Genomic DNA, 17,482 nt, shown 5'->3' with positions numbered 1-17,482 from the left:
GACATCTTTGTATCAACACAGTCTTGGCACTTAAGGACCCATTCATGATGCCCTTCTGTCTATAGAAGGTAAATACAAACTCCAAGTTCCTTCATGCCAGGCCCCCGGACCACCTTTCACATCCTGTCTGGGAGCAGCAGCTATAAGACAGAGGTGAAGGACAAAGGCCCTGAGGTCTGACTGCGCGCGATCAACTCAGGCCCCGCGTCCTACGAGCGGAGTGTGGGCCTGGGCAGGTTACCACATCTGTGTGCTGTAGCTCCTCCACTGCTGCCCCAGGTTGTCGTGAGGATGGAATGAGGTGGCATACTCCTAGAGTGACCCTAGGTGTGTCCCTTTTCCTCACCAAGTCTCAGTTTACCTATTAGAAGGAAGCAATAGACTCATTGCTTTAAATCAGTAAATGTCTTTTTAAATGATATATTCTTGGTGTAGTTGGGTGTGGTCAGGGGGCATGTGTTAGTTCAACCTCCTGGAAAGCAAAACAGAAAATGCATATAATAAAGTCTTAAACCATGCTTATACCCTATGAATAGGAATCTAACCCAAGGGAAAAAATCAAATTGTGGACAAAGATTTATATTGAAAAAATATTTACTTTTGTGTGTTTTTATGCTCTTGAAAAACTGAAAACATAAATGCCCAGCATTTGGGGAACAGGAAGTATTTACATTGTGTCCATTCAAAACACTCTTATGTCATCGTTAAAAGGGATGATGAAGAACATTTCATTATGTTGAAAATGCTTATAATCTAATTTGAAGTGAATAAAGCAGATACAAAATTACATACCATATTGTATGATCTCAGCGTTAATAAAAATATACACAACCGTAGGAAAACAGTTGAGATGGAAATGTAACAGCAGTTATCTTTGGTGAATTTATAGGATTATATTTTCCTCTTTATTGTTTTCAGTATTTTCCAAATATTTTCAAATGGGCATGTACCACTTATATAACAATAATTGTTAAAAGAGCTGAGTGTTAAAAATGGTAAATAAAATGAGAGGGTAGAACTTGACGTCTGAGTTCCCACCTGGCTTTTACCGATCGCTGACTGTAAAGGGCTAGGACTGTTCACAAGGTCTGAGAGGCGACAGCAGAAACCCAAATTCTCAAGACCCGCCTGCCTCAGTGACAAGCAGCAGCAGGTCCAGTGTCTGGACTCAGCAATTCACCACCCATGCGGCTCCCAAGTGCATCCGCGCAGACTTCCCTGGAGGTCAGCTGCCTTTCTGAAGTCTTTCTGAAATTTCCCAAGTGCTCCAGAACCTTCGATGCCTTCCAACCTTCAGCTGGAAGTGAAGCAGTGACCCTGTCCCTGCCACACCACGGAGTGTTGGTGTGCCCCTACCCACTTGGGTCGAGTGGGTTTTCCACCCAAGAAGATAAGCTCTTTCTGCCACTTTAGGCAAGGGGCTGGTTGGAGCAGGAAAACAGGCTGAGCTGCTGTCATCAGTGTAGACCCCTCTGCTCTCTACTCATCTGGACTTTGGGGACCCCATTCACTGGCTTTGTCAGACCACACATGCCCAATTGCTGGGACACGCAGGTCCCTCTGGCAAGTCCATTTGTCCTGAGGGTGGAGAGCCTGGAACACTTCGTTGGAGAACCGTTTCTCAGGAGGTCAGCCGGGATGAGGCCACCTGGAGAGATGAAAGGGGCTCCTGATGAGCCGCCCCATGTGGAAGTAAGGGCCCTGTCTGCACTCAGCTCAGCGGGGGAGGGAGCCCTTACAGGCCGCAGTGTCTGGGTGTAGCCGGCAACTTGTCCGGGCCTGTCCAGGACCTGCACGAGCCAGCCACGTGCCTGCCCAGTTAGAAACGAGAGAAAGACAGGAATCAGAAGCTGAAAGACCAAGACGGCCAGACAGCCTTACAGAGAGGCAGGGAGACCGAGAGACAGACTGAGATGCAGTGCTGCCCTGCAGGGAGACAGACCATCACCAAGAGGGAACGCCAGGGAGGAGACCAGCACCTAGAACACGCTGCTCCTGGCTGCGATCAGGGAAGCGCATATTACAGGAGCCTGACTGCCACTTTACACCTACTAAATTAGCGCACATTAACACAATGATAACATCTCCTGCTGCCCAGGTTGTGGTAAAACCAGCTTAAACACACTGCCAGTAGTCCTGGAAATTAGCACAGTGTTTGTTTTGAGGACGAAATTGGGCAATACAGCCCCAGGGCTATGAAAACGTTCAACTCTTTTGACGTGGTAATTCCACTCCTGGGAAAAGAGAAATAATTCAACAGAAAAATGACAGGTTTATACACAAAAGATGACGAGTGCAGTGCTGTCCGTTAGGTCCAACATGCTACAGGATGGCACCAGGAATAGGGAACGTGAAGACTCAATAACAACATATCCTTATGGTATGTGCAAATAAGCAGGAAAAAAAGCTGTCCGAAAATTAATAATTACGTAAAACAGCCGCCTGGATGCCCGAGGAGCCCCACCCTCGTGGGTGAACAGCGATCCTTGCCTCCCGCTGGCCAGACAGACACGTCTGTCTTCCCCAGGGTCCTGCCCGCCGCTCCCTGTCTGGAGCTCTCTAACCAAGAAGGCTAATCCGCAGACCTCAGACTGGTGGGGAGACAGTCTCAGCCAAGCCTTCCCACCTGGCCAGCTCACTCTGGTGGCCCCAGGGGGTCTGGAGGATGCCGGCTGTGTCACTGCCATGTCACGCCTCAAGGAGCCGAACCAGAACAGATATGGTAGAAGTGGGTTCTCATTTAAGAAAAAGAATAAAGTGGTGTTTCTGGCTCTGAAGTGTCTTGCTATTTGCAAGCACAGCAATCTGTTTAAGCCAACTCAGGTCTGGACTTCCATCTGGAGCGTCTCGGGGTGAAGGCAATTTAGCACAGACTGATGAAAAGAGAAGGAGGAATCGTGGGGTCACCCCGCCCGGCTTGCCCCGGCACCCGGAGGCACTGCTCTGACTCTGAACTTGAATCATCCAGTTCTGTCTTCCCCTCACTCCGAGTGGCCATCCCAGAAGCCAGCAACGAGTGAGAACCCAGTAAATCATGGATGAATGACGAGGAGGAGCAGGGGAAAAGGCCACGTAGTACAGGAATGAGCACGTGTCACCAAACAATCCTGTCTTTATTCAAAGCCGGTCTGGCTTTCCGTATGTGCCCCCAATGATGCTCCAGATAAGCCACGTCCCTTGTGCCTGCCCTGCTTCCTGCCAGGTGAGGCCCCGCCTTACAGAGGCTGAGAACATTCACTGACCATGCCAGTGTCCAGACAAACCTAATCTTGTTCATTCGGTCCATGAATAGTTACTGAACGCAAAGAGGCTTTCTACATAGTTCCTGCCCTTGATGCGCTTTCAGTCTCATGGAAGAGACACGGGAAAACAAGAAAGAATAATTTAAGAAGCAATCATGTGGGTGCTGTGAAAAGAAGTTTCAGAGGTGGGGAATGAGAACACCCAGGAAGTGGGCTCAGGGTGGGGTGGAGGTGGAAATGGAGCACAGCCATGAGGACAGGCAGGATTTTACCTGTCAGAAGGCACATCAGAGGGCCAGAGGCAAGTGCGAAAGTCCACCGTGGTCTCTCCCAGCTTCTCACCTGTGACCTAGCCAATGACCTTGGCTTAGTGCCAATCTTGCCCAGACTGATGCAGAAACTGCAATGGTGGTCTCAGCCTGAATCCAAACTGCTGAGGTCCTGAAATTCATCTTGACCATTCGTTCATGCATTCCTTCATTTGCTTGTACCACAAACATTTACTGCACGCCTGCTCTGTGCTGGGTACCGTGATAGGTTTTGGGGGATATAGTGACAAACAAATCAAGGTCCTTGCCCTTCCAGTGGGGAAAACAGACAATAAACAAGCGATCAATAAAATAAATTCACACTAGAGAAATATAAAATAAGGGTTGGGGGATTAGAGTGACGAAGGTAGGGGAGAAGGAGGAGGTATTTAATCAGTAGAATCAATATCTGATTTAACATCTAAATGATGTGAAGAGGCAAACTATTAAAAAATCTGGGGAAGAGCATTCTAGGCAGCACACATGGAAAGTGCAAAGGCCCTGGGGCAGGAATAAACGTGGCATATTTAAGGATTAGCATGAAGGCCAATAAGGTGGAAAAGGACTCAGGGGTGAGGAAGGGGTGGTAGGAGCTGAGAGCAGAGAGGCAGTAGGGAGCCAGGCTTGCTCATGATGCTGGCTCCTGGGCTCCAGGGAATTACAGCACGCTTTGCGTCACAGCCAGGCTCCTGCCTTGAGTTAAAGGTCTCGGGACTGGATCTGGGCCCTGCACACTAATATGCTTGACTGGGTGCTGGTACATGCCACAGCCTCACCCAAAGTGCCCTCTGGGTCAGACGAGGACAATGGACAAATGACCCCTGGTGTGCCATCCTTACAGCTTTTGTTTCACCCACTCCCGTTCCTATGCTCTCCTCCTCCCGTTCTTGCAGGGAGTGCTGTTGGAGTTCCAGCATAGCTTGCAAGTGTCACGGGAAGTGTGCTGTGCAGGAGTGAGCACGAGCAGGATGTGGCTGGAGCAGAGTGCCGAGAGGGGCCTTGTGGTAGATGATGCCAGAGAACTGAAAGCCAGGCTAAGCATAGTGGAGAGAGGAGCAGGAGATGGGAAACGCTTGAGGAAGGGAGGAAAGGGTGACATGGTGGAGAAATGTAATTTTGGTGACATTTTGGAGATGGATCAGAAGAGAGGAACGGAGACCAGGCAGAGAGATAGTAAGATTTTGAACTAGGGCAATGCCCATGGGTTGGTTGCAAGTGGCCAAGCAGATGGACCCACTGGACCGACTTGTATCGGGATGGGGGTGGTAATTGTGAGAAAGAAGTCAAAGATAACCGTGATTTCTGCCAGGCAAGTGGGCAGACATTTCACTGAGGAACAGCAGGTGGAGGTGTGAGTCATGGTGGGGCGGAGGGGACAGGAGGCAGATGAGCCAGTTTGGGACACTGAATAGACGAATCTAGGCCATCAAGGAAAAGCGTCCAGGCCATGAACACCTGGTGTCTGCTGCTCAGGAGAGAGGTCTGGGTGGGACGGACAGCAGCATGCAGGCAGCAGCTGGCACTGTGAAATGCTGGGGTAGGGTGAGCAAAATGAGCAAAGAAGGCTGGGGCAAGAATTCTGGGGCCCACGGACATTTGCCAGGTTTGGGGTCGGCGGGGGTAGGACGTAGTGAAAGGAGACTGGGCCAGAGTGCAGGCTCATGGACCACCCATGGAGGAAAGATGTCGAGAAGAGGATGGTTCCCAGTGTCAAATGCTACAGAAGGGTCAGGGAGGATGGGGCTGAGAAGAAGCAGGAAGAGACAGTGGGAAGGACAGATTTGGTGCAGCTGGGCTGCAAGGGGAGGGAAAGATTCTCAGGCTGGGGAACTTTAAGCAATGCGGGCAGACAGCTCTTTGAGGAAGCCTGGGAGAGGATAAGATGAACCACAGCTTAGGGGTGCTGTGGTGTGAGGAAAAGGGAGTCCGGTTTGGGAATAGGGGACATTTTTGTTGATTTAGGCAAGGGAGCAAGGCTTCTTTCCTCTTCTTGCCCCGCTCAAACCTCAGGTTTCCTGGGACTGGCCCTCCTCTCCAACAGGCATCTCTTCCCAAGTGGTTGTCCGGCCTCCATCTGTCCTTGCTCAGGGAGACGGTGCTCCCCACTGGGTGGCAGGCAGGCAGCCTAGTTCATCATGGGACTAGCTCAACTATTAGAAAAGCTTTCCTTGGAGATACAACGCAGATATGGCAGTGTTGGGATTTCAATGGGGCTGGGCTTTCTGTTTGTCTGTAGATCTTATAATACATTTCAAAAATTCTTCCTCCTATTGAGCCCCTGTGCATCTCCTTGTAGACTTTTACCCTTTGATTCTAGTTCTGCTCTTGAGGCTTCCTCTGACCGACAGCCCTTCAAATAGCAGACAGAAGCCGTGCTCACCTTATCTTTCTGACATGGGCTTGAATGTCCCCTGCTCCTCTGATGGTCTCCAGGATTTCTCCTGAACACACTGCACCTTCACTATCCTTTGAAATAGATACACTACTAGACTAATAGACACCTATTCCTCTTGGACCCACAGAACCTAGTGGGTAAGAGCACAAGTGGTTAAGAGCCAGCCTGGGTTTGCATCCTGGCTCCGCTTCCTCCTAGCTGGTACCCTGAGTGAGTCACTTAACTTCTCTCTGCCCCCGAGACCCCACCTACCTCATCTAGCTGTGAAGAATGCATGAGTTAGAAAGTATAGAGTGCTTCGAAGAGTGTCAAGGGGAGAGTGAGTGCTCAATGCATGTTCACTGCTCTCAGGTATCAAAGCTCCTTTTGGAGGGGACTATGAAACACAAGAGTCCTCCCTAAATCAATGTGGGCAGGTCACCTGAAGATGCTTTGATTTTCCAAGATGAACATGTGGGCCCAATCCTGAATCATAGGACCTTGGTCTGAGAAAAACAAGACACCTGAAGCATCCACCCCCCACCCCCCTCCCCAGGGTGTTTTGGAAGTCCAGGGAGAAGAATCCAATCTGGGGATGGAGAATGGAAAGTGGCTGCAGCAAAGCCATCTGGAGAGCGCCTCTCTCATAGAAGCTGTCACTCCTGCAGGCCAAGGAGCCGGGTTTTCTGTTAACTGTCACCTCAGGCCTGACTTCAGGCGTCTGCCTTGCTTGGCACTCCCCTAGGTTTCTGCTCATCCAAGGATCAGCCTTTGCAGCCGTGCAGGGATTGCCTGACCCCTGCTGTCCACTCCCTGTCATGGCACAAACTTAAAGGTGGTCACTGACTGGCTGTGGGGGGGTTGGCTGTAGTAGGAAGAGACCTCAGATATACACTTTTTTCCACTTTTTTGGACAGTGACTCCCAACATTAATATATTGGGGTGGGGGGCGGGGGGGTCGTGAGGCCCAGAGAACTGAATTCACTTATCTGAGGTCTAATTTCTCAGTCCCTGGGAAGAAATGTGTTGTCTTGTCACAGGAGGGGAAAAAGGAAACAAAGGAAGTCTATCTCTAGGCTGTCCCTGGCCCAACGATATGCTAAGACTATTGGTCTTAACCACATTCGGAGAGAAGCCCCACCCCCAAATGTCAGCAGAGCCCGGGTATCAGCATACAGTTACCTTGGCAGAGTCATTTGAAGACCTTCATAGGTTTTAGACATCCTCATCTTTGGAGAGCCTGACCCCTATCATAGCATGAATATTACCACTTGTCCAATTGGCACTTACTAATTTCAATTTTGTTTTTCTCTTTTTGTAATTTGAAGCCTTCAACCTTTTTTATAGGCCTTTAAAAAGTTCCTAGTTCCTACGTTTATAGCCTATTGTGCCTAATGGATGAAGCGGGCTTGGGTCTGGTAAAGGAATCGGATCAATGAAGACACACTAAACAGCAATTTCACTACGTAAACCCTCTTTCCTTGGGGGAATGTGTTCAGGCCACTGCCAACTAAACGCATGTTTCCGGGGCGGAAATCTTTGCTATCCTGATGGACCGGTGGGGGCAGTGCCACTAGAGGACTGTGTGATTGACAAGCTGTTCTCACTCTGGGCTTTAGTTTCCGCATTAAGTAAAACAAAGGGATTAGACTAGATTGATGATTTTCAAAGATTTTATTTTAACACTAGGGCACTTTTACCAATGAAATGTCACTATCAGGTGATATGAGCTCTCCGATGGACAATGCTCTGATCAGCCCTCTGAATCAAACAGATAAGAAGGTAAGTTTGTGAAGACATCTAGGAGAATCCCCCCCTAGGTGTCTGTAAAGATATAGAGGTTTCCTGCAGAGAAGGGCAGGCTTCACGACCCCTGAAATTCCCAAGGCTTTGATCAGACCTCAGCTCTAAAGAACAGCACAGCATTTTCCAAACCCCTTTGACAGTGGTGCACAGTGAAAAAATAAATAAATAAAGCTTACGTCAAGCTGGAATACACATGTTCTGAAATAGTGTTCATGAAACATACCTTTATACTGTAAAAGAAAATACTGTCCCATACTTGGGATGGATCAGGGACATTTAGAGAATATAATCTACAAACCTCTTCTTAAGAATCAACTATATTTCTGATAAAATGCTTAAGCAATTTTCTGATGCATTTTCATGGGAATAAGACCTCTGTGAACCCAGCTGTCTTATGAACTCAGCTAATGTCAACTTTGGGGGGCACCCAACAGCCTTCAGTTGTCTTTCAATAAATCTAATAATCCATAACCAGCACTTTTCCCCTTGTATCCAGTCTAACAGTGGTTATCTAACCATTGTCTTTTCCTATTCAATATCCGTATTAACAGATACTTGTTGAATTGTCCCGGTAGAAGTCTATGCCCTTGCTATGAGATTGTAATAAAAACAGTGTTGACAGTGGGTTATAACTAAATGGCCTGAAGCTTTTCCCTTCCTTTCCTCCATTCATTCCTTAAGGGTGTGATGCACTCTGATATTTTCTGTTCTACTCTGTTTTTTAACAATGCTGACTGTGACCCACTAAATTGATTTCATCAGTCTTTAATGGTTTTGACTGGAAGCTTAAAAACCATCAGACTAGCACTCCTGGAACTATCTTTTGAAACTTAAAAAAAAAAAAGAAAACTTTAAAAAGGGAGGGAGGCACTAACTTTGAGACTATGTTTGCAACGCAAACGAGAATTTGTATTCAGAATATTGAAAGGACGCATAAACATCAAAAAGAAAAAGACAAGAAAAAAGAAAAATGAGCAAAGAATAAGAACAGGCAATCTCAGAAAACGAAGGTAATAAGCATGTAGGAGGGTGCCCGACGCACTGGTAGACAGGAAAAGGAAGAGAATGGAGTTATTAAAACTGAAGAACTTAGAGGAGGAACCCCAGAGACCTGAAACTCATATGTCAGAGAAGGGGTGTCGTCAGCCAGCCAGTACTAGTGTTCTGAAGTGGGCGACAGGAGAGCCAGTTCTTCAAATATCAGAAAATTGCAGGTGGATTCAGCTGCTGCCAGGTGAAGTGCTGCCGGCAGGAGGCTCCCGAGGCAGGAATCACAGAAAGCAGACAGGAAGGTCCGCCCCTCCGGCCCAGATGGCGCCCTCTAGTGCCCCTTATTGGCAGAGAGCAATGTGGGCGGGGGGGGGGGGGGGGCGCACAGAAATGCGGTTTGTGGAGTTCCAGCATCAGCCACAAAGTGGAATATAGAAGCAGGATTTGGAGTCAAGGGACAAACACAACTGCCACAGCCCATTATATTGGCTAACGAACTTCCACACAAGAAAAAAAAAGTTGTTTCTAACACAATGCAACTATGCTTCGCAGAAAGAAAGATGTTATTACCATCTCCCCCCAAAGGGGACACAAAGTCCCAACAATCATTGTATCCCCTCTCCGGGAGACAGTTACACTATCCATCTCTGGTCTACAATTCCATTTTCAGTCACAGATACACCTGACTATTCTGTTATCTAAAGATCAAATTGTAAAGTTAATGTCCAATGAAACATATTCATTAAAGAGGCAGCTTCCTGCCAGGGTGGAGTAACAGGCATTGAATTTACCATTCTGTTTGAGATAACTGAAAACAAACAAACAAACAAACAAACAAAAACTACTGGATCGTATTTATTACAGATTAAAGATTAGTGAATTTAAAAGACATAGCAAGATAAAAGATTAGTGAATTTAAAAGACATAGCAATAGACATTATCCAGTGAAATACAGAGAAAACAAGAGACTAAAAAGAAAAGAATAGAATCAATGAACTGTGGGACAGCATTAAATGGCCTAATGTACTTTTAATTGGAATCCATGAGGATAGTGTGGCAGAAAAAATATTTCAAGAAATAAGAGCCAATTTCTAAACTTGATGAAAACTATAAAACCACAGATCCAAAAAACACAATGAACGCCAAGTACAAGAAACATGAGGAAAACTACCTAAAGGCACCTCATAATCCAATTGCTTAAAACTAATGATAATGAAGACACATTAAAAGTCATAGAGAAGTCTTTGTACAGAGGCACAAAGACTAGCAGGACAGAGCAAGGTTTTTAGTTGAAAATAATGCAAATCAGAATGCAGTGAAATAACACTATTAAAGAAAAAGAAAATAAGAATTCTTTACCCAGGAAAAACATATATAAAAAAAGAGGGCAAAATCTAGACTTTTTTGGACATACGAAAATGGAAAGAATTCATCGCCAGCAAACCTCCACTAGAAAAAAATGATTAAAGAAGTCCCTTAAGTAGAAGGAAAATGCTACTAGACGGAAGTCTGGATCTGCATAAAGATATAAAGAGCACCAAAATGCTAACTGTGCGAGGAAATATAAAGAGTTTTAAAAAGTTATTATTTAAATTTCTTTAATAGCTAATCAACTGTTTAAAGCAAATATGTTACCAGTGTACTGTGGGGTTTATAACATACATACAAGTAAAATGTATCACAATAATAGCAAAAAGGCCAGGAAAAATGGAAATACACTGTTGTAAGGTTCTTACACTATACATCAAGTGAAGGTAGAATATGAGAAGTTAAAAATGTATACTATAAATCCTAATGAGACTACTAATATAAAATGAAAGAGTAACAGCCAACAAAGGAGATGAAATGGAATAATTAAAAATACTAATACAAAAGGAAAAAGGAAAAAAGGGGACCAATGACCAGAGGGAACAAACAGAAAACAAACAGCTAGATGGTAGATTTAAATCCAACCATATCAATAGTTGCAGAAAATATAAATTGTCAAAACATTCCCATATTAGCAGAAATTATTAAGTTGGATTAAAAAAACCACCAACTATATGATACAATAGATCCATTCTAGATATAAAGATACAAATAGGTTGAAAGTAAAAGTGTAGAACAAGGTGCACCATCTTAATAATCCAAAGAAAGCTGGGGCAGCTATGTTAACATCAAATAAAACAGATTTCGCAGCAAAGAGTATTATCAGGGCTAAAGAAGGTAATTTATTAATGATAAAGAGGCCAATTTATCAAGCAGACATGATGATGCTAAAGGTTTATGCATCTAATAACAGAGCTTCAAAATACAGAGGGTACCAAATAAATGTATACACATTTTGAGAAAAACTGTATTGACAATAGTTTAGTGGTTACAGAGGGTAAGGGGGGTGGGGGGTGGGAGATGAGGGTAAGGGGGATCAAATATATGGTGATGGAAGGAGAACTGACTCTGGGTGGTGAACACACAATGGGATTTATAGATGATGTAATACAGAATTGTACACCTGAAATCTATGTAAAATTTTACTAACAATTGTCACCCCAATAAATTAAAAAAAAACAAAAAACAAAAACAAACAAAAAAAGAAAAACTGTATTAAAATCACGCTGATGGTAACCACTTTGAGCACCTCTTGTAATTGCAGAAGTCAATTGTGACTAGTAGTCATCTTTTGTTATTGCTATATATTGAGTATTATCATTTTAACAGTTTTTTTTTTTTTGCTTTCTTAAAATGTGTATACATTTTTTTGGCATCCTCTGTAGTAATGAGATGTTTTTGGAGCCTCACAGGAATCAGTGCTCTAAACAATTGCATATAAAAGTTATTTCTTTCTTCCTTTTCTATTAAGTATTATCTACTATGCTAACTGTAAATTGAACTTAAGGGCACTATACATACCTTTCTTGGGCTATTAAAAGAAACCATCCTGGGAGGCAGTAAATAGTGGTTGCAAGAACCTTTGCTCTTGGTAAGTTACTTTTGGCTTCTATGGACTTCAGTTTTTCCATCTGTATCATGAAGATCAACTGTTTTGAAAGAAAAAGTTTTAAGCTGTGAATTCTTTCTCTAGCCTAATAGCATGTGGAACCCATATAAGCGTGCGGAACTCTGCAGAAGCTGGGTATCCGGGGCTGGGGTAGTCGTACTAGCCGTACTGGGATGGAAGCAACAGCGAGGATGCAGCACCAGGAATCCTGGAAGGTCTACGTGAGGACTTGAGCCTAAACCTCACTGGTTGGGCTCTTAATTCTCCCCATGGCTTGTGTGATCTGGGGAAATGTCACGCAGCAGCCTGCCCGTCTGTCCCCTCGTGCCTATCCCTAAAGAAAGAAGAGTCTGTGAGACGGATCCTTTCAGGGACTTTGCTTCACCTTTGTGCTTACACATTATGCCTCCCTGTTTGGCCCCAAAGGATGGCTGGCTAGCCAATAACGGGTAAGACTCCTCACGGGAGGAATGACCTAAGCCAGGCACAGTCGCATAGGGACCATCAGGAAAACTCACGGGGTTGATAGAGGTGGGCACAGCCCCCCACCATCCCCCGGCTAAGGAGAGCTTCTGCCTCTATGGCTATATTCCTTCCCACAACCTGCTTGGGAAGTGATTCTAGATGTGATAACATCAGTTCTCCATCTCAGCAAGTTTCAGCATAAAGGATTTGTCCCCTGGGGAGGTACAAACAACAATTACTAATACATCACAGGACTTTCGGCAGGCAAGGGTGATTGGTTTGAACCAGCTTCCTGGTGTGGTGTATGAGACTCACAGACCGTAGAAAAAACAATGCTACTTCCTTGTATGTGCATCAATAAAAGCCACAAGGCGGCCCGATTCGGGGCTCTCAGTCCTTTGAGGCTGTGAGACCCTTGGCCCCTATTTCAAAACTTTCTTGATTTCTGTTTCTTTCTTAACCCTTCGCGGCCCCTTCTCGTTCTCTCACTGCCTGTGTTGCGCTGGACGCGACAGGGAAAGATTATCCTATTAACAGCATTCTTTCTTTTCAAGTATTTTCAATACAACTGGCAACAAATATATGTGATGCATTTTGTAAGCTGCCCTCAGCTTACATATAAATGAGCGGATGGATTATGAAGAAAATGACAGGTGCTGACTTGTACTTATTTTTCAACCTAACCCGACTGGCAACAACGGAAGGCACACCACAGCTGTTTCTTAGCTCAACAAATCCAAGGGATAAGCAGGTGGGGCCATTACGGGCGTTCGTGGCTGGCAATGGAGGCATAGCATCATTGTTTGCTCTTTATTGTGCATGCGTATATGGCATCATATCCCATGTCACAGATACAGCAGCACCAAGCTCCTTTGGAGCTTCCAGAAGCAGACAGTGTGGGGAGGGTGCTGACACATGTATGAGCAGCAGACACTTATAACATGCAGCAGGTACATTAAAAGTTACGACAGATACAAGCTTCTTTAACACGTGATCATTTTAACACTGTAGGATCTGATGTGTAAAACAGTGTGTACAGCAAATATCTTGTCACATCCTTTTTTTGGACACTTTCTTGCTCTGTGTATTCCTTTTTGGATTTCAGTTTTGAAACAGGGATAAATGAAATTGTACTGGGCAAAATCCTTCTTCTGAATCAAGGATAACAAAAAGAAGCTACCAGAATCTTATATCCTTCAAAACCATCTAGACACCCAGTGTTTGGCTTTTTCACAGTAACCCGCCAACCAGTCTTACAGGTACGAAGAAGGGGGATCGAAGTAGTAAATGCAGAAAAGTCTAGAAGGATATATTCCAAGTTGCTGACATTATTTCCAGAGGATGGAAATGGAATGATGACAAGTTACTAAATTTTTCTTTACACACCTTTGAATTATTTCATTTGTGACATTAAGCACATACCACTTTTGTAATAAAGACAACAATGAACATTGTCAAAGAAAAGCAACGACTTTGTTCATTTAAAAAACACTGGTGAAGAGAGAGTTTGTATATAATGCACACGGTCTATTATGTTAAAAAGAATTAGTAAGCTCACCAAAGACCCAAATTCCAAAGTCTAATTATTAGTTTCTAGCGGAAGTTTTATGAGGTGGAACCATGAAGGTAGCCTCTGGGGTTCTGTAACGTTCATTCCGCTGGCCTGAGCCCCTATTGTACTGGGCAACCCAGTGCACTCTCTCCTGTAATTAAATGAAGAAATGTGGGTATGGACTTAGCACAGCGCCTGGAAACAGCAAGCACTCTACCTCACAATGAGGTCCCACAGAATCAAGGTCATTTACATGCCGCTAGATGGGACTGGTTTCCTCCTGGGGTAAATATCACACAAATTATTGAAAACAGAGATGTAAGGTCTCCTCAAAAAGCAACACATTCCTCTCCTCTGAGAGCTCCTGTCCTGACATTTGACAGAGGTTGCTACCTCTAAACCTGGCCCATAGCATAATCCTGCTATTACTAGTGGGGTGTTCCCCCCAATGGACCATGCTTCAGCTTTCTAAGCTGCTAGAAGCTTCAAGGTTTTCAGCCTTGGTACTACTGACATTTTGGACCCAGTGATTCCTTGTTGTCAGGGGCTGGGTAGGGGATAACCTATGCATTGTAGGATGTTTAGCGGCATCTCTGGCCTCTACCCACTAGATGCCAGTAGCATCCAACACCTACAGTTGTGACAAAAATATCTTCAGACATTGCCAAGTGTCCGCTGCAAGGCAAAACTGCCCCCAGTTGAGAACCACTGTCATAGATCAGTTCAGTCGTTCTTCAGCCATCCCATAAGAACCTAGGGCTAGGACACACATTAATATCCATGCACCCCCGCCCCCCCAAAAAAACACCCCAAAACTTGAACTTTCGAACCTTTGTTTTGAGACCTTCTTCCCAGGAGCAGTGAAAAGTTTACTGTGAAAGTCAAGTTCTCTGAAACATCTAACATTTTAGTGCAAACTTTCTCACGTATTGGTGGCTACCAGATGACTACAGGCAAAGAAACATTAGGTAGGTCAAGCCAGGCCCTGTGGGGATGAGACGGAGGGAAGATGTGTTCAGCCAGCTGGTCTCCCTCAAGGACAAGATCTCAAATTCATTTATGCAGCACAGAATGAGTGAGACAGATTGGCAGATGGTAGTCCCTCAGTCCCATGGCTTTAAATATCATCTATGTATTGATGGCCCCACATTTTCATTTCCAATCCTCACCTCTCTCACAGTAGTCAGTTTCTTGCATTGAACTGCCACTCAGTGTCTCTATTTGGGTATTGTACAGGCATCTCAAACTCAGCATGGTCAAAACAACTGATTTTCCTTCCGAAACCTGGTCTCCTCCTAGTGTTTCTTATAAATGGCCATACCACCACCATATACCAAACTGCTCAAGCCAAAACTCAGAAGTCATCCTTGATTCTTCTATTCCTCTTTCCCTCACCTCCATATTCATTGGTCATGTCAGCTCTGCCTCTAAACCCATCCCTAATCTGCCTTCTTTTCTCTAGCTCCACTTCTACAACTCCAATATGAGCCACTGTCATTTCTTACGAGACCATGGCGTTCGATTCCTAACTAGCTCTCGTTTCCTCCCTTGGCCCCTCCATCAGGGTTTCTCAATCTCAAACTATTGACATTTTGGGCTAAGTAATTGTTTGGTGTGTGTGTGGCGGGGAGAGGGGGGTGTGCTGTCTTGTGAACTATAAGATGTTTAGCAGCATGCCTAGTCTCCAACTACCAGATGCCAGTCACAAACCTTCCTCCCACCCCGCCACCAAGTTGTGACAAGCAAAAATGTCTCTAGACATTGCCAGGGGGCAAAACCACCCATAGTGGAGAACCATGGTCCTACATCCTACACACAGAAGCCAGGATATTTTGAGAATATAAATTGCATCATGTCACTCCCCAGCGGAAAACCTTCCAATGTCTTTCCATTGACCTTAGAATAAAACCCAAGCCCCTTACCGTGGCTTACAACATGTCTCTGAACTGGCCCCTGCCTACTTCTCTCACATCCTCTCTCCCATACCATGCTGTCCCTCACTAAGCTCCAGCCACACTGATCTTCTTTCTTTTCTTGAACATTCCAAGCTTGCTCCCATCCACTCTTTGCACGTGCTGTTCCCTCTGCCTAGAATGCACTCTTCCTAGATCTTTGCATGGCCCACTCTTGACTCACACAAATCTCAGCTCAAATGATACTTCGTCAGCAAGGCTATCCCTGATCACCCTACCCAAAGAAACTCCTTACCTCCATTCTCTATCCCATTACTCATTTATTTCCTTTATAGTGTTAATCAGAATAGAAAACTGTCATTTTGTCATTTGTTGTCTGCCTCTTCACCGGAGTGTAAGCTCCTCAAGAGCCGGTCTCTGTCTCCCTTGTTCACTGCCATAGCCCAAGTGCTAGAATAGCATCTGGGATAGAGTAGGTACTCAATAAATATTCCTCCGTTCCAGCTCCTCAAATTTTAGGTCAAGTTTCCCCTTTAAGATTATTCTTGATTGTTGATGTTGTTGACTTTCATTTTTAACTACACTTGACCTATTTTAAAAAGTGTGTGGCTGGGGGTACCATGTACAGAGCTTAGTATAAAGAAAATGCTCATTTTGAAACATAAACAAAGGCCAATTAATTAATTAATGAAAGTCTGTTCCTTGCCCCTCAAGTTTTTAGCAGCCGTATAGTCATTCCACTGGTTATCATTTCAGTTTGCTCCCTGTGCCTAGGTTTGAAGCAGTGGTTGTTCAGGGACTATGAATCTCAAACTCACCTGGCTGAGGTTCAAACAGCCTCTTTGTCCATCAACTCAATGTATACAGTATCATGGGCCTGAAAACCTTTTGTGCTGGCTTCAAGTTACAATAGCTGCCTGGATCAGAGGTAGGATGGTCCAAGGTGCAGCATGGTCAATAGATGTTGGCTGAGTCCGGATACAGTAGCTTGGCTGCTGCTTACATTGATTTATGGGGCTGTTTCCATGAAATCAAAGATGGTCGGTTCACCTGGCAGCTGGGTGGCTGCAAACTGGAGGCAATTCCGTCCTGGTTGAGGGCCATGGCTTTTCATGACGCCTCGGAAGCATTTCATCTGGCCATTTTTACATTCTGGCTGGCTGCCGGCTTGTCCGGCCGGCTCGGGCTCTCCACGCGATGCACAGATGTCTCTACCCGCCGGGACGAGGCCCTGACGTGGCGGGAGGACGTTTCCGTGCGCTGCGAGGAGATTTCCACGTGCTGGGAGGACACCTCCAGGACGTGAGGGAACCGCTTCCCAGAGGCGGACAGGGAAGACCCTTCACTGCGGCGCTGGGAGGTCTCCACCTGCCGGGAGGACGTGCGCACCTGCCGGGAGGAAGTCTCCACGCGGTGGGACGAGGTCTCCACGCGGTGGGACGAGGTCTCCACGCGGTGGGTCGACGTCTCTTTGCAGCGAGTGGTCTTCACCTGGGGCGAAGCAGGCTTCCCCCGAAGGGGTGAGGCCATTCTACCGGTGTAACGGGGCCAAATAGGCCTCGGGAGCCCCCACAGCCCAATGTACCACGCTGTCTAGCCTCTGGGTTACGTCACAGGGTAAGGGATGACGTCACAATGGCGTGTTATGTCATCGCGGACACAAGGGTGGAGGAAAGTGCCCCGACACGACGACGTGAACGCACAGGAGTTCCAAGGAGGCTGGACTCTCCCTTCCAAAGGCGGGGCCCTGCTCACAAGCGCTTCTTTGGCCACAGCATCTCGTCCCCGCCCGCCGGGAGCCTGCGAGGGCGGAGCCGGGACTGAACCCAGGCCGGCCAGAGATGGGCGGAGCCTC

The 17,482-nt window shown here is 45.8% G+C and overlaps 1 protein-coding gene across 1 annotated transcript; it reads right to left on the bottom strand.

The window, feature by feature from the left end:
- Positions 1-576: 576 nt before the first annotated feature.
- LG15H17orf100 (linkage group 15 C17orf100 homolog) lies at positions 577-17,480 on the bottom strand. Its single transcript, XM_074320310.1, has 3 exons — positions 16,446-17,480; positions 11,610-11,737; positions 577-1,811 (listed from the first exon to the last, which is right to left on the bottom strand). The coding sequence occupies exon 1, from the start codon at positions 17,155-17,157 to the stop codon at positions 16,759-16,761; it is 399 nt and encodes a 132-aa protein (XP_074176411.1). The 5' UTR covers positions 17,158-17,480; the 3' UTR covers positions 577-1,811; positions 11,610-11,737; positions 16,446-16,758.
- Positions 17,481-17,482: the final 2 nt, after the last annotated feature.

This window comes from Rhinolophus sinicus, linkage group LG15 (assembly GCF_036562045.2).
Source record: "Rhinolophus sinicus isolate RSC01 linkage group LG15, ASM3656204v1, whole genome shotgun sequence".
Classification (NCBI taxonomy): Eukaryota; Metazoa; Chordata; class Mammalia; order Chiroptera; family Rhinolophidae; genus Rhinolophus; species Rhinolophus sinicus.
This window is presented reverse-complemented; position numbering and strand designations above follow the sequence as displayed.

Coding starts and splice junctions, on each gene's coding strand:
- LG15H17orf100 (XM_074320310.1), bottom strand. CDS start 17,157: ATGGCCTCACCCCTTCGGGGGAAGCCTGCTTCGCCCCAGGTGAAGACC.